The following is a 24,481-nucleotide window of genomic DNA, read 5'->3' as shown; positions in this document are numbered from 1 at the left end:
GAGCTCTCCAACTCACATCAAAATAGTAGAACCCCTTGATAAGGGTTCAAAATGGTGTCAGTTGTGGCAAATTGATCAACTCCAGGAAAAAGGGTGACCAACCTGCACACCAAATAGTGAGACAAATGCCCCGTGAACAGGCTCTCTCTGTTAGTTATATATGTAGGGCTTTCAGGGTAAGTGAGATATTTAAGGAGTGGTTTTACTAGTTCTGCTCCCCCAGTGAGTTACCATGGCTGTGTGGGGGATTCGAACCCCAGCCTCCATAGTCCTAGTTCATCACTCTGTTCAATACAACACATTGGATACTCTCTAACTCAATACCAGCTATGAATGATATATTTGTTAAGAATATGCCTTTTGGTGTGTGTGTGTGTGTGTGTGTGTGTGTGTGTGTGTGTGTGTGTGTGTGTGTGTGTGTGTGTGTGTGTGTGTGTGTGTGTGTGTGTGTGTGTGTGAGAGAGAGAGAGAGAGAGAGAGAGAGAGAGAGAGAGAGAGAGAGAGAGAGAGAGAGAGAGAGAGAGAAGTAGAAAGCAAGGCTGGTATTGTGTCTTACCCACATTTTGGGGTTAACATAAGGGTGTTCCTAATGGAAAAGGAATGGACCCACATCCTTGTGACAGAAAAAACAGTGCACACCAGGGAGAAAGTGTTGATTTGTAAGGGCCTTCTTGTGTGATAGCAACTGTGCTACAACCAAGGATCTCTTTCAATGTACAAAGGCAGCTATGTGTGAAAGCAGAACTGGGCACAGGTACACATTTTGTATGTTGCTCCAAAAGGAGTTGTGAAAATTAGCCCTACTTCAAGAAAGAGAGGTATTGCCTCACCATAAGCAAAGTAAGGGTTGTGAAGACATATCCTTCATCTTTTTAGCATTCCCGTTAAAAAGGAAGGTTTTGACCAAATTAGGGTTGCTCTTCTTTGTCACCCCTCCCCCATCGACATGTACAGTAGCTTCTTTTTAATGGATAAGATGTTATATATTTTTTTATGTTCTCTCGTTGCAGGAGTAGCGACACCAACTTGGCCCCACCAACCTGAGTTGTCAACAGCAAGACTGACATTCCTGGAGGATTTATTCCACATCCCTCACTCCCCCCACTCCCATGTACAAAAAACATTGTGCATAACATGCAACAAAGCTGAGGTGGGGGGACAGCACAAATCTAAACACGTGACATGGAAGTAGACAACCCAGTGTGTATATTAGATACAAGTATGTGCTTTATGGAGAGTGTGTGTCCATGTGCAGAGCACATAAGAATATCCTGCATGTTGTTTGAGAAACAAACACCTGAAATTGCAAATGTGAATAATATTTCTGATTTTTACTTTGTTGTTGTTGTTGTTGTGTGCTGTCAGGTCACCTCCAGTTTATGGTGACCCTATGAATGAGCGATTTCCAAAATGTCTGGTCCTCAGCAGCCCTGCTCGGCTCTTGTAGACTCAATCCTATGGCTTCTTTTAGGGAGTCAGTCCATCTCATATTTAGTCTTCCTCTTTTCCTGCTGCCTTCAACCTTTCCCAGCATTATTGTCTTTTCCAGAGAATCCTGCCTCCTCGTGATGTTCCCAAAGTAGGGCATTTTACTATATTTTTAATATGTTGCCATTAAATTAATTGCCAATTTGCACAGATCTTTTTGTAACCACAAATAGTTTTCTCATCTCCACTGGTTGCTTTGGGAAGATTTGTTATAGCCGTGTGTCCTGTTGTGGTATGAATGTACAAAATATGGATGGGAACTATGTGCATTTCAGGGAAGACATGCTTGTTTATACCTGATAAATAATGATTCTGGGGTTTCCGCAAAAAAAATCATATTGCCGTAGATTTGGTAAATTTAATATGCTTAGTACATTTTATACACTTAGAATTATTTGACGTCCAGAAAAGAACAGGGATGTGTGAGTTGTCCCCTGTCATTGGCATGTAACCTCAAGGATTTGGACCTGGCTCGGCCTGACATTAATCCAAATAGCCTGGTTTATGTGCTGATGGCTCTTCAACCAAGCGCTGCCTTTTATGAATATTGACCTCAGAGTTCTGAATCTGGAGAACACCCTCCACCCTCTGGAGCAAAGCTACCTGAAACCAGGCAGAGCTAGGAAGTAAAGAATTAAGAACAACACTGATATGTGTCAAAAAGAGGATTGTTTGGGGTATGGTTTTTTTGGTTTTCTTGGGGAGGGACAACCCAGTGTAATTAAGTCACGTTCCAAAAGCAAGACAACAAATAGGAACAAAAATATTCTGTTGGTGTAGTTGGCAATCTTTTCTAGCTATTTTTGAAGGCACTTTTAAAGAGCATTTTAAGAAGCATCTGGCTGGGCCATTCTCTTATTAATCCCGAAATTTATTAATCCTGTTTTTATTTTTAAGCAACAAAAAGTGACAAAAGGGTGGCATTCAAGGCAAAAAGTTATTTTGTTCACATTGTCAGGAATGATTTAATTAATTAATTACTACTAATTAAATGTGGTGATGAGTAACAGGGAACGTAACACATTTAAAAAGTAACTTACCAAACTCTGATACCAAGTCAGACTATTAGTCCACTGAGCCTACTGTTGTCTGCTCTGACGAGGGGCTGTTCTCCAAGTCTGGGGTGGAAAGGAAGTTGGTTTTTTGTTGTTGTTTTTACATCACAGGTATCTCATTAATGGAACAATATATGGGGAGGACTGAACTTGGAACTATCTCCATGCAAAGCAGGTTCTTCACTAATTTGTAGATATGGGACTATTATGTTTCAGAAGGAATTATTTCTGTTACATGCTACTTCTCTGCAGCTTGGTCGCCACTAACCTTTATCATTGTTATCACCATGCAAGTAATTTCTTGCATTTTTTGTTATTAGCATAGCAGCCCAGAAGAATGCAAGGAAATGTTTTCTAGTTCCCTCTTGTGACCAATTCTGATATTGCACCTTGTGAATATTTAGAAAAATGCAAGACAGCTTAGAAACAGGTTGGTTTGTTTTTTCCCTGCAGCGACATACAACATATGTACCATCATGAATCAGCATGTCCCTAATCAATCCCGATTCACACATTTTAGGTCCCTTTTTTTTGAGCAGATAGGATCGTTCTGTTTCCATTCAATTTCATTGTGTGCGATTGCTGGTATCAAACCAAAGTAGCTGGCTTAAGCTGTCCCTATGATTATTCCACTTAATGCTCTTGTGAAATGGAAAGCTTCCTTCCCACTTCTATGTGGCGGGGAAGAGAAAGGAAGTTTTCAAATTTTCTTAAATTGTTGTTAAGATATCAGCAATGCTTTCAAAAGTCTTGTCTGTAGCCCTTTAAAAGTACTGTATCCCTAATGTGCTGTGTCAGTTAGCAACAATTAAAAAGAATCAGAAAGTTTTGTCCCCCTTTCTCTATTCGGGGGGGGGGGGGGGAGGAAAGAAGCTTTTCATGTCTCAATATTTTTAAACAGCTTGAGCAATACAGAGAGGAGGAGATATTTTATTTATTTTTTATTTATTTATTTAATTTATATCCCACCCATCTAGACCGAAGTCTACTCTGGGCAGCTAACAACACTCAAGAATAAAAAATTAAAATAGAACAACAACATTAATACAATTAAAAATAGCAAATACAGTAAATTAGGTATAGACAGGAGGGAAGGCTTGCCAAAAGAGCAAGGTCTTGAGTTGGCTCTTAAAAAAGATTGTTCCAGAGGCGAGCGGCCACTGCCAAGAAGGCCTGCTTTCTTGTTCTTTCTCTTCGGATAGAAGGATCTTTTTCAGTTTGTTTGTTTTCCCTTTAAAGAGAAAGAAGATCAGTCTAGATGATGTTAAATAGGGTCATTAGAGGTGTGGTGTGGTCAGTCCTTGTGTGTGGATGTAAAGATTGCTCCAAATAATATACCTGGGCCATCCACTCAAAGTGAAATAATATTTTCCCTTGGTTTGGTAAGAGAATGGCATAGAACCTGAAAAACTTGTTTCAAAATGATTAAAATCAAGATCAAATTTAAAAAAAAATCCCTACATAGTAACTTTGTAATTACTCATTAATTACCAAAAACTAAGCAGTTGTGCATAACTACGTTAGTTGGTACTAGTTACTTCCAAGCTGCGCCACTGAACTGTGTTCCTCCCTCACCTATAAATTTGGATTTAGTCATCCATAGTTCCAGGTTCCTGACAATAGCCACCTTTTGGCAATTTGCAATGGAGGCTGGCCCCTCTCCCCAGTGTTTTTGGTTGTTATGAGAAGTACTGAGCATGCAAGAAATGTGATAAGTGTGTCTGGGCAAAATGAAGCAGGGAATGATGTTTCAAAATTGGCAGAAGGTGGTGATGTATGCATCAGTGGTAGAAAATATACACACCACTGCAATTATATAACAGTGGAAGAGCAGAAGCAAAATATGTTTACATGCGCTGCCAGCAGCTATATTGCATGAATCTGTGTGGAACAGGAGGACTGTGAAGTGGCAGTGATTGTACAACAAACTGGGCAAAATGCACATATCTTAAACTCATCTCCGTCCTGTGTTTCCACTTGTCCGTCCTGAAATATTGTCTGTTTCTGAGCAAAGCAGAGCAAACTCATCTTCATAGATCCAAGGATGGAGAGAAGGCTGGATTATCCTGACGACAAGAATGTACTAAAAAAACTGAGCTGAACTTCTCTTTCTCTCCTTTTTGTGGAAAATAAAATGTGAACGTCTTTCCATATGTCCATCCTTCCTGTCTTGACATTTTAAAAAGTTTTTTGATTTTACCTATATATTGTGTGTTTCCATGATTTTGAATTGTGCAACGCTCTAATATGAATAAAGAAAGTCAGGGTAGTTTGTGAGTTGGGGTTTTGCTTACACTAGAGAAGAACGTAATCAGAGGATATCCACTGGTGCCAATTTGCCATGACTAGCAATCAAGGTATTGTGTTTGCTACTCTTCTAGACATGCTGAGCTTCCAAGTCAGCCTTTGTCCCACTGTTCCGTCCTTGCAGCTCCCAAGTTCCTGCTGCCACCACTGGGGGAAAAAAATCAATATAAAATGGTGGTTAAAGTATTTTATTCTCTTTTTTTTTGCCCTACATGAGGGTGAAGAAGCTGAAACTAAAGCATGGCAAGATAGAGATGCTGCTGGTGAGTAGAAAGTCGGATTTGGGAACTGGGACTCAACCAGTTGTAGAAAGGGTTGTGCCCCACTTAACAAGTCAGGTTTATGGTTTGGAAGTGTTCTTTGACTTTGTACTGTTGCAAGACTCCCAGGTGGCAGCAGTGATTTTGCACAACTCCATTTATTGCCCCAGCTACGGCCTTTCTTGAGCCGAGCCTACTTGGGAACTGTCATCCATGCCTTAAGTTACATCATGCCTTGACTACTGCTATGCACTATATTTGGGGCTGCCGTTAAAGGTCTGGGATCTTCAGTTGGTACACTGTGCGAAACCTAGGTTGCTAACGGGTACATAGTATCATGATCACAGGACCCCAGTACTGAAAGACCTGGATTGACTGCCAGTTGCTTAACGGCCCCAATTCAAGGTGTTAATTTTAAACTTTAAAGGCCTAAGCAGGTCAGGGGCTGGATATCTGAGGGAATACCTCTCTTGTTGTGAGTCCGTCCAAACTTGAAGCCCTTTTGGAAATACCAACAATTTAAGAACTATATTACTATTGTTTTTTTTATTTTATTATATTTTTTATTTTATTTTTTTATTGTTAGCCGCCCAGAGTAGATGCCGGTCTAGATGGGTGGGGTATAAATTTAATAAACAAACAAACAAACAAACAAATAAGAAACCCCCTCCTAACAAACACGTGGAACAGGGACTTCTCACATATAGATCGCAGACTATGGAATACACTCTTTTCAGCAGGTATTTTTAGACAGGCATGACATTTATTCTGCCCACCTGGGCTGTTTTAATCTCTAACCTTTGCAGTTTTAACCATTTTAATGCATTTTGCTTGGTTTAAATAATATTGCTGTGGAGTGGGTTTATATGATTTTATGTGATTTTATATGATTTAATCAATGTTTTAGTTAAATGTAGGCTTGTCCATTTTTATTATTTTAAAAAGTTGTAAGCCGCCTTAAGCATTATCTTTTAGTGGAAAGTCAAGTAAATGATAATGATGACGATGATGACAATGATGAAAAGCAGCCTCAGCATATTTTCCCCAATGCTTTACTTTTCTCATTCTATACCTTGAGATGTGCTCTTGACTGCTACTGCATTACTATACTCTTTTCTCCAGTGAGGATCTTAAAACTGTATAGAAAAGAAACACCAGAACCGATCCTTTCACCATCTGTGTTCCAGATTGTTTACCTGTGTAGTGCTGGCTACAGTTTCTCTATCCTATCATTTGAGGGATGGAAGTAAGCAGTACATACTCTAGTTGAGGCTTTACTAGTCATCTAGTTTGTCAAATTTGTGTACCAAATTCCAACGTTTTATCTGTTGTGAATGTATTCTAATCATTTTTATTCCTCTCATGTCATTAAGCCTCACATCAATGTGTCTATGCAGATCGGAGGTGAACAACTTGTGGCCCTGGGACCAGAACATATGTTGGTCTTGGCTGATGGCCCCTAAAACTAGAGGAGCACTGATCAGCTGAGATGATGGCAGTGGATATAACTATTTCCCCATAACTAGCAGCAACATCGGGGAGATCACTGTGGAATGGGAGAGGTTTCCATATACACTCTGACTAGCAATCTTTAAATGAACAAGATGGAACAAGAAGTGTAAGGCGCCTAATTTCTGTGCATACACACAGATAAAATTTTACACCAAATTTCAGTTCGATAGCTATCACAGGAGCACAAAATTTGTGTAGGTAAATCTAATTTACACAAAAGTGGGACCTGCAAAAACTGTTGTGATGTAGATTGTTCTTGTTTGTGGTTCTGGCCAGCCAGCTGATTGACCACATATACTTCCAGGATTCTCTGAAACAGCTAGCATTCAGATTATTTTGCCTCTCCAGTGCATTGACCATCCCCTGAATTTTGCTATGGCTTTGCAAATCTTGGGGTTGTCTTGAGCATGCTGATAGTTACTTTTTGTGCACAGATGAGACTGTTTTGGCTGCCTAAGAATGCATGCTCAGAGAATGTATTTCCTGTCAGTACCTACGTACCAAAAACAATGAGAAAAGGGAAGCTTTGTAAGATGAATTCCTTGAAAATGTCACTTTGTTTATTCTTAGATGACTATGGTATTTCTAAAATATCCCATCAGAACTGAAATTTGGCATATGCATAGTGCAAAATGCTCAAACCATAACAAAGAGCAAAAATTATACTATTGCAAACAAACAGCCAAAAGCCAAGGCTTCACAATGAAGATGAACACTCTAGCAAAAGGAAGCCAAGTCAAACACAAGAGATAATATTCAGCTGCAGGAGTTCTGTCACATTTCTAAAATTGCATTTATTGGGGGAAGCCAATTCAGAAACATTTAGGAACCTGCATCTCTCTTTCCACAATATAAGGCCTGTGGTCTTATTTACTAGTGTAATTATATACTAGTGTCTGTTTATGCTGCAGTTTAACTCTCACTTCGGGTCACATCCTCTGTCTGCTTATGTGCCTGCAGTACTTTTACAGTTAGTACACAGAATAATCCTTCCATTATATCTTTTATTTTTAACTTGATGGTTGGGAGAAACAGTCCTTTTGAGCATGTCTAAAGTACTTTTTCTTTCTCTGACTCAGCCAAACCAACTCCCAAGTTCCTGGGGAGACAGACTGCCAAAGGCCCATTTTATATTGATTTGGTTAATACTCTGAATACATAGGCCAGTATCTTATTGTTAGTCTCAACTAGAGGATAGCCATTGAGTCAGTGGGATTCACAAACTGATGACTTCCTATTGAGCAATGGATTCAGTGGGTCAGTTCTTAGATGGAACTTTTTCGTTTCGTTTAGTCGTTTAGTCGTGTCTGACTCTTCGTGACCCCATGGACCAGAACACGCCAGGCCCTCCTATCTTCTACTGCCTCCCGAAGTTGTGTCAAATTCATGTTGGTTGTTTCGCAGACACTGTCCAGCCATCTCATCCTCGGTCGTCCCCTTCTCCTCTTGCCATCACACTTTCCCAACATCAGGGTCTTTTCCAGGGAGTCTTTTCTTCTCATTAGATGGCCAAAGTACTGGAGCCTCAGCTTCAGGATCTGTCCTTCCAGTGAGCACTCAGGGTTGATTTCCTTTAGAATTGATAGGTTTGTTCTCCTTGCAGTCCAGGGGATTCTCAAGAGTCTCCTCCAGCACCACAATTCAAAGGCATCAATTCGTCGGCGGTCTGCTTTCTTTATGGTCCAGCTCTCACTTCCATACATCACGACAGGAAAAACCATAGCTTTGACTATTCGGACTTTTGTTGGCAAGGTGATGTCTCTGCTTTTTAACATGCTGTCAAGATTTGTCATCGCTTTCCTCCCAAGAAGCAGGCGTCTTTTAATTTCGTGGCTGCTGTCTCCATCTGCAGTGATCATGGAGCCCAGGAAAATAAAATCTGTCACTGCCTCCATATCTTCCCCTTCTATTTCCCAGGAGGTGATGGGACCAGTGGCCATGATCTTAGTTTTTTTGATGTTGAGTTTCAGACCATTTTTTGCGCTCTCTTCTTTCACCCTCATTACAAGGTTCTTTAATTCCTCCTCACTTTCTGCCATCAGAGTGGTGTCATCTGCATATCGGAGGTTGTTGATATTTCTTCCGGCAATCTTAATTCCGGCTTGGGATTCCTCCAGTCCAGCCTTCCGCATGATGTATTCTGCATATAAGTTGAATAAGCTGGGAGACAATATACAGCCTTGTCGTACTCCTTTCCCAATTTTGAACCAATCAGTTGTTCCATATCCAGTTCTAACTGTTGCTTCCTGTCCCACATATAGGTTTCTCAGTAGATAGATAAGGTGGTCAGGCACTCCCATTTCTTTAAGAACTTGCCATAGTTTGTTGTGGTCCACACAGTCAAAGGCTTTTGCATAGTCAATGAAGCAGAAGTAGATGTTTTTCTGGAACTCTCTGGCTTTCTCCATAATCCAGCGCAAGTTAGCAATTTGGTCTCGAGTGCCTCTGCCTCTTCGGAATCCAGCTTGTACTTCTGGGAGTTCTCGGTCCACATACTGCTGAAGCCTACCTTGGAGGATTTTGAGCATAACCTTGCTAGCGTGTGAAATGAGTGCAATTGTCCGGTAGTTGGAGCATTCTTTGGCACTGCCTTTCTTTGGGATTGGGATGTAGACTGATCTTTTCCAATCCTCTGGCCACTGTTGGGTTTTCCAAACTTGCTGGCATATTGAATGTAGCACCTTAACAGCATCATCTTTCAAGATTTTAAATAGTTCAACTGGAATGCCATCACCTCCACTGGCCTTGTTGTTAGACAGGCTTTCTAAGGCCCACTTGACTTCACTCTCCAGGATGTCTGGCTCAAGGTCAGCAACTACATTGTCTGGGTTGTCCGGGATATCCACATCTTTCTGATATAATTCCTCTGTGTATTCTTGCCACCTCTTCTTGATGTCTTCTGCTTCTGTGAGGTCCCTCCCATTTTTGTCCTTTATCATGTCCATTTTTGCGCGAAATGTTCCTCTAATATCTCCAATTTTCCTGAACAGATCTCTGGTTTTTCCTTTTCTGTTATTTTCCTCTATTTCTTTGCATTGTTCATTTAAGAAGGCCCTCTTGTCTCTTCTTGCTATTCTTTGGAAGTCTGCATTCAATTTTCTGTAACTTTCCCTATCTCCCTTGCATTTTGCTTCCCTTCTCCTCTCTGCTATTTCTAAGGCCTCGTTGGACAGCCATTTTGCTTTCTTGCATTTCCTTTTCTTTGGGATGGTTTTTGTTGCTGCCTCCTGGACAATGTTACGAGCCTCTATCCAAAGTTCTTCAGGCACTCTGTCCACCAAATCTAGTTCCTTAAATCTGTTCTTTACTTCCACTGTGTACTCATAGGGGATTTGGTTTAGATTACACCTGAGTGGCCCAGTGGTTTTTCCTACTCTCTTCAGTCTAAGCTTGAATTTTGCTATGAGAAGCTGATGATCAGAGCCGCAGTCAGCTCCAGGTCTTGTTTTTGCTGTCTGTATAGAGCTTCTCCATCTTTGGCTGCAGAGAATATAATCAATCTGATTTCGATACTGCCCATCTGGTGATTTCCATCTATAGAGTCGTCTCTTGTGTTGTTGTAGATGGAACTAGCAATAGGATACTGACCACAATCAGTAGTGTAGTAGAGGGAGAATAGACCTCTTGGTCTTTTCTCAGATCAAGAGCAACTGATAAATGTTAGATCAAGGTGATCTGATCAAATCTCATGGCCATGAAGCTCACTTTGGGCAGTCACAATTTCTGAGTCTAACCTACGTCACAGGGTTTTTTGTAGGACCAAAATAGAGAGGACCATATACACACTTTGACTGCTCTGGAAGAAAGGCAGAATATGCTAGAAATAATTCAATAGATAATGAAGGGTTCAGGCTTTATTGTCATTTGTGACAATTAGCACAGAAGTGAGAAAAACAGAAACTGGGTATTTACACTGTTCTTTTGGGGGGTTTCCTACTTCATACCAGCTGCCAACACTTCTTTGCACAATTTTTTGTATTTCCATTAAAAGCTAAAAGATCGCAATCTCAGCTGGTTGAAGATTTTCTTACAGCAATGTCATTAATTGAACCTACAGTACAGCTTACTCCCAGATAACAATGTTTTGGATTGCACTCATTCAGATCCTAACAAATTAGGTATTCCATTACTTACTACTGCTCTTTTGTGTGTGCATACTCTCTTATGATGAGGCTGTGCACCTCAAGGTTACTTTTACACCACTGGACCAAACCAGAAACCACATATATAAGCACCGATTCTTTGCCCACAACACTGCATACAGATACAGATAGCTGCAGCATTGCAACAGAAGTGACACATAGTGTTGGGTACTACTTTATTTATTCCACACAGCAATACTGCTTCATAAGTACAGTACTCTGGATGGTTATACAACAGAAACTGTTAAAATTGAACATAATTTAAATGAACAAAGGGTTGATAATTTAAAGACAGTTAGCCAGGCATTCATGCCCTTCTCTAGAGGTTTAGTTTCAGGACAGGTCCTAGAGTGTGAACAATTTTAAGTATAATCTTCTTTCCTTGCATCCAGTGCCTATTTGTTTAGTATGTCAGGATATTGTTTTATATATTTTATATTGCATGCTGCTTTGCTGATTGTTAGGGGAAGGCAAAAGGCAATTAATAAAAAAGATTAAACATTATAAATCTCAGGGAGTTGAGAGGAAATGGGAAAAGATGCACGTATCTGAATATCACTGGCAATGTGAGGGGGGGGGAGATACATCATCTAGCTCAGTGGTTCTTAACCTTTTTGCAAGAAACGCCCCCTTGAGCCATTGAGGAAGTTATCATCGCCCCCCTCCCCGCGGTGACGATATCTTTCTTTCTTTCTTTCTTTCTTTCTTTCTTTCTTTCTTTCTTTCTTTATTTATTTATTTATTTATTTATTTATTTAAGACAGTTAAATCCAATGACCCCTGAAAACAAAATTAAATTCCAAGAAAATGAAATGCCCCCCAAAAAGTAGCATTTAATGATTTAGTTACAAGTGAATTTTAAGACGCAAAAAGAAATATAAAAAGGGCATAAAAACAAATGCAGGAACTAAAAATTTCAAGATAAAAACTCTGAAACTAAATTAAGATTGGAGGAAAATATGTATTCATGCACACTGTAAAAAGGCTGCAGCCATCTTCACAGGTTTGGCTTGCTCCAGCGCCCCCCTACCGCCCCCTTCTGCTCCAGCGCCCCCATGCCGCCCCTTTTCGTTCTACCGCCCCCCTGAAAAATGAAATCGCCCACTGGGGGGCATTATCGCCCACGTTAAGAACCACTGATCTAGCTCACTGAGTTTCCTTGACGTTGGCAAGAACTGAGAACTTTGGAAAGTTTGTATTCCATCAGTGAGGCCACGAGCACCTACTCTTTATATAAAATGGACCGGCCAATCCACAGCCTTCATGCTGCTGTCCAATCCTAAGAGCGGATGCTGTGTGCATACACACATGCACACATATAGACTTTTAATTCCTTACGGGTTCTTGCAAAGGCTCTGAAGATCACTAGATTAATTCTAGCTTCCAGTTATGCCTGGTCTCCTGTCAATTGCTACAGAGGTGCATATCTAATATGCTTTCCACCCTAGTTACAGTACAGGTAAGCCACTTGAAGGTAAAGGATATGACATTCCGTAACCAGCAAATGAAAAAAAATCATATGTTGTATTTTTGACAGGAGATGGGTGCTTTACTCAAAACTATGTGTGCGATGCCCCCTTCCTCATATCACTGTGCTAAGGATATAGTTAATAAATAGCAGTAAGGGGGGGCAGAGGCTTTCTTCCTCTACCCCACTTGCCACCCAAGTCTCTCAGTGGGTCCCTTTTACTTCAAACCCGAATATAAATACAGTAACCATCTGGTGTCAGTGGCAAAGCAAGCTGTAGGCCAGGGGTCTCAAACATGTGGCCCAGGGGCTATTTGTGGCCCACTGGATGATAGTTTGTGGCCCCACCTTGCCTGCCCCCCCAAAGTGCCCATGCGTCCTCTGCTGTCAAGAGTCAAAAAAAGCCTTGCCTTGCTCACCAGCTCTCTCCCAAGACAGCACCTCTTGCACCCTCCATCCAGAACTGCAGCCTGCCAGCCAGTCCGCCTGTCTGCAGGCTGCAGTTCCAGATGGAGGGTGCAAGAGGCGCTGTCTTTGGGGAAAGGCAGCTAGCAAGGTGTGCTGCCAGCCCTTTTCACTGAGCGTCTGAGCCGCCGCCGAACGATGCCTGAGAGCACAGCTTGCTCCCGGCCCATCCTCGAAGAGTGTCTCCAAGCTGCCAACAGCAGCTGCCATTGCTGCCACCTCTTCTAGGGAAGCAGCTTTCTGGCTCTCTTTCTCTCGACACCCCCAGCACCAGCCAGGCCAGCGGCCGCCTCAGTGCCCGGGCGTGCTTCCTCCTCCTTTGTCCTGCTTCAGCTGCCTCGGAGGCTGCCTGGGCTCACCTCGCAGAGTTCGCTCCTCTGTCATGGTGGGGGCAGCTGCTGCTGCGTGCACCTTTTTTGAGGGGGGCCCTCAGTGGAAGGTTGCCTGACCTCCATGTGTGTATGTGTTTGTGTGTGCGTGCACACACACACGCACCTGTGGGGGAGCCCACCCCATTCTGTTTAATTTCGCGGGTACTATTGGGGGCTCTTCTCCTTTGGCAAGGCAATTCTGCGAGGGTTTTTAAAATAAAATTTATGCCATGCCCTCCTCCCCCAACTAGGCGGTCACCAGCGCTCCGTCCCTTCTCTGCTTCTTCGTCCTACTGCTGCTGGTGGTAGTGAAAAAGGAGCCGGAGGGGTCGTGGCCAGCGACAAGGACTCGCGTGCCCCTCCTCTTTGGAGCCCCAGCCGGGCTGAGGAAACTCCTGGGTGGCTTCCTCGGGCTCTTGCTGCACTTGGCAGAAAATCTGATGCGGCCCAGCCTCACCCAGACTCTGCCTCCAGCAGTCCCCAGGTAAATTGAGTTTGAGACCCCGCTGTAGGCCATGTTTAAGTCTGAGGTAAAAGCTATTCAGACAGGCCCAACCCGGGCTTTGTTTTACCCTAAACAAAATCTTAGCTGCCATAGTCTTTGAAATTACTTATACTATAATCTGCCTCCAGCTGAAATGGAAAATTGGTGGCTGCTTAACTTCTGGCCTTAAAATTGATTCAGCTACAGCCAGAAGCGACTGCACTGGATATACAACTTGCTGTCTGTATTATAAGAGATTAATAATCATCAGAATTATGTCAGGAATTTCCAGGAGAGTTAGTCATGGTGATCTGTTACAGCAAAAAACAAGCAGGGGTCTTGTAGCATCTGAAACACTAACCTGTTTTATTTCGAACAAGCCTTTGTGGACTTTAGCCCACTGGTTCAGATATATCTGAACCAATAACACTTTTGCCAAATAAAGCTTGCTAGGCTTTAAGGTGCCACAAGGCCCTTAATTATATCAGAATTTGTATTCTCTTTGTAGTTTTACAAAGAAGTAAAATGGTGTGATTGCATCAATTTCCAAAGTAGCAGCTGTGTTAGCTTGTCTCAAAAACTCGGGGGCAGGGAGAGGAAAAGGGCAAAATATTGCAGCACTTTTAAGACAAACAGATTTGTTTCAGTGTGAACTTTTGTGGGTTAAAATACACTTCTTCAGACATAAAGAGTGAAAATATATATCCTCTATAATTATGGGCATGACTTTCATCACCATGCAGGTAAAATACAGACATGTATTTGCATTGCTTGTTTCTGAAGAAGTGTACAGTATATTGATCCATAAGATCTCACACTAGAATAAATCTGTTAGTTTTTAAAGTGCCGTGATATTTTGCCATTTTCTCTCTTCTTCTCTCGCCTCTGTTTTTTGCCAACAGGGTTGCATCAGGAAGCTGGACATCTGACGAATGACACAAAAATGGTAAAATGGTTATTTTGATCTATATACACTATATAACAGTACACATACTTATTTCATTAATTGTGGTATAAGGATACGTACACAATACATACAACTTTAGCATTTACTTGTCATATAACCTGGGACACATGAAATAGACGCACACATTTTTTTCACAGTATCAATGTTTTAGATATCTGGCTGTGGAGCCAGAGGTTGGGAGTTTGGTTCCCACTCTGCCTCCTTAACAGGGGCTGGACTCGATGATCCATAGGGTCCCTTCCAGCTCTGCAGTTCTGATGATGAAAGCACAAGCAGATATGTAGTAAAAACACTGGAATCTGCAATCTTGATAGTACCAGTATCTACAATAATCTTCTAATGCCTTTAAAACGTGTGTGTGTAAAGCAAACATTCAGCACATGCTGGTTGTACACATTCCATCACACGCTCTGTACACCTACGTTAAGAACGTGTGAAAGAATCGTGAGAGCCAGACTGTAGTAGGGCTGGTCTCCATCTTTCTACCTGAGCTCGACTCTTGCCCGCTGTAACATTCTGAAGGGCGTTCACATGTTCGAAAACACTGAGCAGAATCCACGACCAAGGATCCTAGTCAATTCACCGGGGCGGGGGGGGGGAATTCACCAGTGGGGGGTGGTGGTGGAGGAAGAGAGTCGGTTCTACGGTCTGATCGTGTGAATCAGCTCAGCAGACCCGCTTGCAAACTCTGAACAACCATCCTCAGCAGCACCTCCGGCGTTCCCCTCCGTATTCGTTGGCTCATTTACACGTGGAAACTTAAAAAAAAGAAAGGCGCAAGGGCTTCCACGCGGCTCATCAAAAGTTCCCACCAGTTTTTCTTTCTTTCTCCCCTCCTCCTGTTCTGCCCCCATTCCCTCCATCCTCCATCGGTGTTTTGAAAACTCTCCCGGCCGCTCTCCATCCTTCCCTTCCCGCTTCCTCTGCCTCCTTCTCCCGAGGATTCCTCCCTCCACCGCCTGATGTGTCTCACATCCATTCATCCACCCGCCCTCTTCTGCCCTGGCCGGACTTGGCCCCCCGTTCCCTCCATCATCATCATCGCCGCCGCCGCGCCTTTGTCCTTTTCCCCCCTCTTCTTTCTTGCCCACGCCGTCCATCCCTGGCTTTCCCTTTTCTCCTCCCCACCGGGCGCCTCCTTCTCCCTCGCTGCTCCATTTCCTGCCTCTCTCGCTTTCGGTTGGATCCCCCTCGGCTTCTCTCTCTCTCGCTGCGCCCCGTCTCTTCCTTCCTGCCTGCCTGCCTGCCTGCCTTCCTTCCATCCATCCCCTCGTCCCCCCGTCTGTCCACCATCCCTCCATCGCTCGCTCCCTCCTCCTCCTCCTCCTCCTCAGCACGGGATTGTGGGAGGAAGCGGAGCGGAGCGCAGACAGACGCCCAGCGAACATGGCTGCACCATGAGCCGCCTCCCAGAGGCTCGCCGCCGCCGCCGCTGCCGTCTCCTCCTCCTCCTCCTCCTCCTCTTCCCCCCCCTCCTCCTGCCGCCCCAGCGTTAGCGCCAGCCCGCGGCTTGAGCCGAGGCCGAGCGGGAGGGGAGAGGAGCGCCGCCACCGCACCGGCCGAGGGGGAGGAGGAGGAGGAGGAAGAGGAGGGACACCCCCCCCGCCCTCCGCGATCTCCTCCCCGATCGCCCCCCCTCGACCGACTCTGCCGCCGCCGCCGCCGCCGCCGCGGGGGCAGGCGCGCAGGGGGGGCCCCAGGCTGAGCGGAGAGACGGACCGACGGACCCAGGCCGGCCCCAGCAGGCGCCTGCTCCCCGGCGCCCGCTCCCCATGGATAGGAACTACCCCAGCGCCGGCTTCGGGGATCCGCTGGGCGCCGGCCCGGGATGGAGCTACGAGCGCTCGGCCAAGGCCAGGTCAGAACGCCCGGGGGGTGGGGGTGGGTGGCGGGGAGGAAAAGGGTGTCTCTCTCTCTCTCTCTCTCTTCCCCCCCTTCCCTCCCGCCGCCCCGTCCTGCTCTCCAGGCAGCGTCGGAGAGAGCCGGGTTTGGCGGGGATCAAGGAGGAAACCTCCTCCTCCTCCTCCAGCCCCGCTTCTTCGCAGGCCTCCGTGTCTCTTCTGGGCCTTGGGAAAGTGGGGAGCAGGACTCGGGAGGGGCGGCGGCGGCAATCCGGAGAGAATGCCGGAGGGCATGATCCTGCCCCCTCTGCTCCAGGCTTGGCATTCGGGCTGCAGGGTTGGGGGATCTTCCTCCCCTGAGCAGGGTTTGCTGTGTGTGCAAGGGGCGGGCGGGGGGGGGGGGGAGAGAGAGAGAGAGAGAGAAGAAGAAGAAGAGTGGGAGGAGGAGAAGGAGGCCTGTGCCGAGAGAGCCTCTCTAGGCCATGCAGCGGAATGGGGGACACCCACTGAGGCGTACAGCTGCCGGGGGGAGGGCGAGATATGGGGGGGGAACCGACGGGGGTCAACGCGAGGCTGAAATGTGTGGATACAAAAGGAGGGGGTGCAAGAGAGGAGGCGCTGGTCCTCGGTTCTCCCCATGCATAACAATCTCAGATCCTGCTGCAGGGAGAAAGTGCTTTAGGTCTGTGCAGGTGGGAAGAGATACACACATACATACTGTACATACATACAAATATACTGTAGTGTGATAGCTTTGGGATTTCTCTCTTTTTTCCTGTCCCTAGAGGTACATACACGAAGAAGTGCTCCTTGGTGATATCCTTTATCCTATGTCTGGTGGGAAAGCTGTTGCATTTCATTTCCTCTATTCTGTGGTATAAAGTAAGAAGGCTCTGTTCTGTGTTTTGGGGCAAGGAATGTTGCATTGGTCAAATCAGTACTCCTTGAGGCATTTTGTTTTTGTTCTGGACTGGGAGAGACTCTATGTATGTAAAGTTCCCCCCGCCCCTCAGTATTTACATATACTATGCATTTGAGGAACTCTTTCCAGTTTCATCCTTTTCTGAAAGATAAACCCGCAGTACCACAAAAGATGTTTGAGCATGGGCTATGTAATTTCTTTCTAATTCACAGGTTGGGAGAATTTAGGCAAAGGATAATAAACTCTTCCTGTTTTATCCCTGAGGTGACATCTGTGTATACTCCCATACACACACTCCTAAGGGTGAGAGGGATCCAACTTGATGCTCATTTTGTTTAGTGTGTAGGTCTTGAAGTTCTAGAATTTAAGGTAATCCTTGTGCAACAGCATGATTAAGATGTTGAGGGTTTTGCAAAGAGGAAGTGCATGACTTTGGGAACCCCTGTGACTCTCATAACTTTCCCCTGTTCAATAAGGCTGATATGGAGGGCTGTAGGCGGTCTGTCTATTTTTATGCTGCTCTTATAAATTGGGGCACACAGTTTACAATTTATGCCTGTAAAAAGCATCACTTGTAGAGGAGAGTTGTGAAGAGTGTGAGTTGACCCTACAAATCCTGAAAACCTAGAAAAAGAGTGTGGATTTCAGATTTTAACTCTTCGGCTGTCTGTTCCTCTCTCTGTATGAGGATCTGTGTGTTTTAATTAGGAAGAAGGATAACTTCTGAGTATTCCACTAATTACAGATCTGAGCTGCTCCATTTACTTGGAAGGCAGGAAGAGAATCATCCATTCTTGTGGCTAAACATGTTCCCCTCTTTCCGTTTGCTGAACATAAGCTCCTGCTTGCTCTCCTCAGAGAGTAACTCCATAGGTCTGCCTCCCTTCTTGAAGAACACAAGTATCCTCGGTTTTTACACCTATCTGGACAACCGCTGCAATGTGTTAGGCCGAACTGCCTTCTTGATAAATAGGAACATTGGATCTCATTAACCTACTGTTTCCTGTTCCCTTCCTGCAGGAGCCAGGAGGCCTGGATCCCCAATCCCACCTATATTCTAAGGCAGGAATGGGCAACTTGTGACCTTTAAGATGTTACGAGACTGCAACTCCCATGATCCCTAGCTACTATAGCTAACAATGAGGGCTACTGGGAGTTGCAGGCAAACAACATCTAGAAGACCCACATTTCCCACCTAGGAGAGGTGGAATCTTCTTCAGTTCACTACTCGAATTGGCCACAACATTAGAAATGCAACCTGGGGCATCGGAGGACAGTTTGCTTCTTCAGTACCATTTCCAGTTTTCATATTTACTGGTACAGGTGAGGGGACAGACAGATAACATGCTGTGTTGTTTGGCTCCCACTTGTTCTACACTGAAGTGCTAGTGTTGCAAATCTGATGCAGCTGCATCAATACTGAAATGATTGTCCTCATGTCCCAAAGCTGCACCTTTGCATTAGATGAAGAAGTCTTGTGTCCATGGCTTATGCTTGTGATCTCTGATAAAAAGGAAGTTCACCTGAGTCCTGAGTCTTGATTTAAACGTGGCACTGACCTCAGTTGTTCCATGTACTCACTCTCCATCATCTTCACTGCGTTGAATTGTCACATGTGTATGGTGTTAACACACCTGCAATTTTTGATGTGAGCGAGCAGGCTGGTAGTGTCCTGGTGCTGGTGTCCAAATGCTGCCTACTTGTGTGCCTGCGCATGCTCTTTTAACTGAGATGACACCGTCTGCAGCTGGTGTTTCCATAGGTAGCCATGAAGGGCAAAGCTGGACAAGGCCCAGGGTTATTAGGTTTATTCAGGATAGGTGATACCATGCGGCCTTGTCCTGATTTTTTTTTTCCTGGGTTTCTTGGGGTTTTCAGAGGCAGAAGTCCGTTTTCTTGGAAAGGAGATTAAGGAATTGAGATATCAGGTTCCAGGTTTGCCAGTGCAAGGTTCCTGATTTATAAGCAAGGCTTATGAATGGATTATGAAGAACATTTTAGATATGTACATGTATTGCAAACACGTTAAAAATCAGAGCAAGGCCACCGAAATGTACTTGTCTTATATGCATATGTGTGCAGGAATGTACGAAGCAAATAAGGAGGATACACATTCAAAGTTCTATATAATTTTTGGCCCTGGTGGACAGGGCTCTGCCTCTCAGAGGAGGAATGCTGTGTGTAGGGGAGCAGAGTCATGCACAGGCACACACTTTAGAAAGAACCTTGTGCACATTCCTTATTTTTCCATGTTGATTGTTTGTTATTTCTGCAGAGGAGCAATCCCCCCAAATGTTTCGGCTTCTCCTTGGCTTGTCCCCCTAAGTATTCTCTTCCTTCTTGTTTTGCCCTGTCTTGTGACAAGGACTGCTAAGGGATGGCCCTTCTTTATTTTGGTTCACTTGTGTTTGTATTTTAAAGATGCTGAGCATCAGTTTGACCAAAGTTTGAGAATTCTTAGCCTAGTGATCGTTTAACTTGTTCCATTTCATTATGTAGCATTTGTTCTGTCTTTCTGTTTATTGGCTGCATGTAAAAAGGACCACCTTTTTATGTCAGCTGAGATCTCTGCTTTCTTTTGGAAGGCACAGATATACCGTTCTGGTGCACAGAGCAAAGGATTTTCTTCCTTTTGCAAATTCTGTTAAGGGTGCATCAGAATGTATGCAGAATACATTTCTGTCAGGTCTCTGTTCTCTCCTCATCCCATACAGCAAGACTTTAATTGTCTGAGATTGGTCATTAGGACATCCAGGTGGGAAGGCGTAGTTTCCAAGGAGGCTTGAGACCCGGTGCTCTTCTTTTTCCCTCTGGACAGGAGGTAGGTTGGCTCTGTGGATCCATCAGCAAATGGCTTTGGGGTAGCTTTGGAAATACTGTAAGTCTGTATAAAAGGACTAGCCCACCAAATTTGTATAAGCCTGCCTGCACAGATGTTTAATGGTTTCAGGCACATCTTATCTAAGAGAAAAGAAAATGTTCTGAAGTTTACAAAGACTTTCCTGCCTGGTCACTCAGAAGTGATTCTTCAGTACCAGAGGAAACCAGCTTGATGGCTGTATACAAGACTGATTAGAGAAGAAGTAGGCAGAGCTGGTGTGGCAAGACTATATGACGGGCTGACTTTGCAGCTCCTAACTTTGATGCTAGGAAGGGCATAATCTCCCATCTGGCCTTCTTGATCTCCAGATTTCCTCTCAGTCCTGTCTCCCATTTGTGCCATCTTTCTCTTGGCCTTCATTTCCGTCTTTCCCACATCCACCACAGGATCTCTGCCTGTTGCCGTATGAGACAAATCTCATGCTCTTCTTTACAGGTTCACCACTCTTCCGCTCCTCTTAAGGGTGCAAGTGGAAAGGTTCAGTGTGTACAAGCTTTGGCAGTCTATGTGTGTCTCCTGGACGTCTTGGGAACTTTTATGCTCCTGTCAATTACACTATTGGTGCTATACACTTGCCTGCACATTCTGTAGTTAATGTCAGATTTATGCTTTCACTGCATGTACCTATGCACAATATTATATGTATGCGTGCACATGAGACGCAACTATTATTTTCTGTTATAGTAGCATTTGACATGCATTGCACCTGAGGTGGTTTTTGAGGGTGGCTTGTTGCTGAGACTGGGATTTTCCTCTTAAATAGATTATCAAGAAGGCTTATAAAATTCTGTGTTAAGAAAAGCTGAATTCTACCAACTTGAATGAAAATGCAAATTTGTGTGTGTTCTGCGTACTTTGCAAAACAGCTTCAGATATTGAGGAGAAAGGAAGAGGAGCTTGTTGTCCTTCCCAACCCCAGGATCTTACTCAGTCTGTCTTGTGAACCTCAGCTGGGTGGTGAAACCTATCTTCACATGACTTTAAGGAGCAGTCGTTTCTCCGGATGATCTATTTTGCATGCACTCTTAAATCCCATCTTTGCACAGGTCTCCCTCTTGTTGGCCATAATAACAAGTTTTGCCTCGTACTGGCTGGTAATCCCATATTTGGTAATTCTGGAAATCTGTGAAGTGCGTTTTTAGCCATGGAGCACACATTGTAGGGCAAGTAGACTCTTCGGCAGGATTCCTGTTGGTATCATGTAGGGTAAACCAGAAACACACAAGCCCATATATATGATTGTGTCTGTCCTTAGCACATCCTGCTATTTCTGGGGTGCACACATGTTTGCGCATCTGCATGCAAAATGCAAAAAGAAACTTGTACAATTGACTTTGCATATGTGACATTGGTCTTTGCATTGTCCTTATGCTTACAGTGCTACATGGATCGTTGATTGGTGCCTGTCTTTTATGCTGTGCATCATCCTGTTACTCGCAAGTCAAGATTTCTGTCACATATTTTTCCTGCATTTGTGACCTGCCTATTTTTGTACCTTGTTTTCCATGGCTCATGTAATATCTGCTGGTCATTGAACCCTGTTAGTAGAAAGGTGTTAGCTGCTCTTCATGCACCTGTGCCTCCAGAAGATGCACAGTTAAAGGAGTGCACTTGCATGGTACATGTATGAGGCTTGCCTATTTACAGATTGGCACACTTGTGGGCAATTGGCTCTTGCACCTGTGTTGTGGGTGCATTTCATGCAATACATTTTTAACTTCCATGGTTTCCTGTGTGGTTTTGGGATGTGAGTTATTCTAAAAGTGATGGTAACAATGCAGTGCCTCTGTTTGTCCAGACCGTTGCATCTAGGAAATACGATTGCAATCACTGGCTAACAGAGCATATGAATGCACATTCCATTACTCATCCAGGACACATCCATGCATATTCCAGACTCCTCTGTCTGTATTTCTTGTAAATAGCATACATGCAATCTTCATGAAACAAGTTTTGATTTGAATAGGACTCAGATGGAGTCATTCACTTTGCAAAATGCCTAAAACGTTTGTACCTCTTAATCCTTTGTCACCTTCACCACCATAGGTCATATTTGGAAACGGGGAAAAATGGCAAAGCGTGCCAATTTTGTCAAAGTTGCCCAGTGTATTTTGCATTTTGCTGTTTAAATTTGCAGGTGTGAAATGTTGCTGCCAAGTACGTTACAGCAGAGAGCATGCCAACTTTCTTATTCTTTCCCACATCCCGACAACTGCACAGCATTTTTTTAACCCTGTCTGCATTCAGTATTTTGTCCCATAATTTGATATAAATCCTTAATATTCCCAATTCCATCCAAACTTTGGGAGCACATACTATGGAGGGGTTATTTCAAAGAGAGGGGAAAAGACAGTATTGTATGCCGGTGTACACTGAGATGGGTTAGCAAGCGTTCCAATCAGGTAGGCTTTTTAAACAACAGTAATTAGCAACTTCAAGAGCAAGAATATATACCTTTAAGGTGCAACACGTGTCCTTATTTTCCCTTACTTCAGCTCTTACTAGTTGAAACAGAAGCAAGCTCAAGAACATTAACGATTTCTTAAATCAGAACACAGAAAGCTACATGTTTGGACCATAATTCTCACAATTCCGACCATGATGGATTCTGTGCCTGCCTTGTGGTCCTAGCGTTAAACTAAAATAGTGTTTGTGTGTGCACATGATGCTTAGGTGCATTTCTGACAGTGGTGTTTAGATGTATTGCTTTCCCCATCCCCCAAAGGCTGGGGTTGATAGTGAGGCATGTCCTCAAGTCACCCCAAGGAAGAAGGTCACTCTTCTTCCCAGTTTACTGGTTGGGGAACCTGGGGCTTAGCCACTGACCTACTCAAGGTCTTCTCAAAGCTCCCAGGTCTACTAGCTTATCAGCTCTTGCTCACATGGTACGGATTTCTGGAAGGTGAACCTTTTTTCTTCTTGCAAGCAAAAGTATTGTTTATCTTTCACAGGCCCTCTAGGTGAGAGCCAGTGCTCCCGAATAGGTGCTAGTTGGGGAGATTGATGCTTGGCTCTGGGACACCTGGTCTCAAGTATCGCAGTCCCTATATATTTTTTGCTGTGTAGCCTTGGGAATCGGACACACTCTCAGCATTGGTTCCTGGTCTCCACAGCAGGAGCCAGAGTGACCCACCTTGCAGGTTGGTTGTGAGGGTGGATATATTGCTTGCAAAGCATGTTTGCAAATAAACAATCCAATTAAAACGTTGCAGAGAAAAGGAATATCGTTTGCTGCTAGCAAAAACATGCATTTGTTTTGCAGCATCCCATCAGGTACTGCCCAGTTCATTGCAGGACGAGAGCATAGCAAGAGAAGAGAAATGGGAGATTTCTCTGTTTTGTGTTAGGAGGCAGTGAGGAAGCTTAATTTTTCATGGATCTGCCTCTTGTCTCTCTTTTAGTCTTTGCATGCATTTCCATCCAACTATTGATACAGTATGCTGTAGCGAGTAAAGAATTGAGATAGTAGTGTGAAATGAAAGACCCCCTCGTTTCCTGTAACCCGTAGCAGAATGGCCCTCTCATAGGTGCTGCTGTGTTGTCCATCCCCATATTGCAGTCATATGTAGGCAGAGGATTGTCTGTAGAGGCTGCAAATTGGGCCTCCTTTTCCTTTGACCTCCATGCTTCATATCTGCTCTTGTAGCTTCTATGGTTCCCTGCAGGTTTTTGGCAGGTAGGCACATTCCCAAGTCAGGTACTCTTGCCTTGAGCACGCGAGCTCTTCCTGTTTTGCCAGGAGGGGGCAGGGGTGGACCCCATGTAGCACTTCTCCTGTCCCAAGGCTGTGCTGCTTGCATTTCCTGCGTGGTATGTGCCTAATCGTGGCACATGTCTCGACACACACTTCCAGAAGAATAAATAACGGTGTCAGGTTGGTTTGGCGCTGGAAGGAGGGGAGTGGCGACCTTGCATGTAATCATGTTACATGGAGTGGCTCCCAAAGAGAAATCTGGCAGAAGGGAGCGTGCTGCGTGGGATCTGAAGCACCTGGGTGTTGCTTAAAGAGGGTAAAGGGATAAGTATGGGATCTCGCTGTGTGCGGAAACAATTTTTACAGCCTTGGAACAGACACCAGGTTCTTGTCCAACAAGAGTGGCTGTTCTAGACTGCAACAGTAGTTGAGGCTGCAGTGCTGTATTACCGGGCTGGGGAACATGTGGCCATACAGATGCTGCTGGACTCCAGGTCCCATCAGCCCCAGGCAGTCTGCTGGAGCAGGGCAGGACAGTGGAAGTTGCAGTTCAGGAGTTGCAAGTTCCCCTCTCCTGCTACACAAACTAGCCTGGAAGGAAACTCCACTGAACTCCATGGGAAT

At 44.3% G+C, this 24,481-nt stretch overlaps 2 protein-coding genes across 3 annotated transcripts in view; both read left to right on the top strand.

The window, feature by feature from the left end:
- Positions 1-4,812, top strand: part of PRRG2 (proline rich and Gla domain 2) — a 31,757-nt gene extending 26,945 nt beyond the window's left edge. For both annotated transcript variants that reach the window (XM_073004397.2, XM_020794003.3), the window contains one exon: positions 1,011-4,812. In XM_073004397.2, the coding sequence (XP_072860498.1) occupies positions 1,011-1,044 (34 nt within the window). In that variant the 3' untranslated portion in view covers positions 1,045-4,812. The remainder of the gene's footprint in view (positions 1-1,010) is intronic.
- Positions 4,813-16,243: 11,431 nt separating this feature from the next.
- PRR12 (proline rich 12) overlaps positions 16,244-24,481 on the top strand; it is a 40,288-nt gene continuing 32,050 nt past the window's right edge. Inside the window, exon 1 of the mRNA XM_073004395.2 lies at positions 16,244-16,377. Within this exon, the coding sequence (XP_072860496.2) occupies positions 16,292-16,377 (86 nt within the window). The 5' untranslated portion in view covers positions 16,244-16,291. The remainder of the gene's footprint in view (positions 16,378-24,481) is intronic.

Source organism: Pogona vitticeps, chromosome 6, assembly GCF_051106095.1.
Source record: "Pogona vitticeps strain Pit_001003342236 chromosome 6, PviZW2.1, whole genome shotgun sequence".
In the NCBI taxonomy this organism is placed as follows: Eukaryota; Metazoa; Chordata; class Lepidosauria; order Squamata; family Agamidae; genus Pogona; species Pogona vitticeps.
This window is presented reverse-complemented; position numbering and strand designations above follow the sequence as displayed.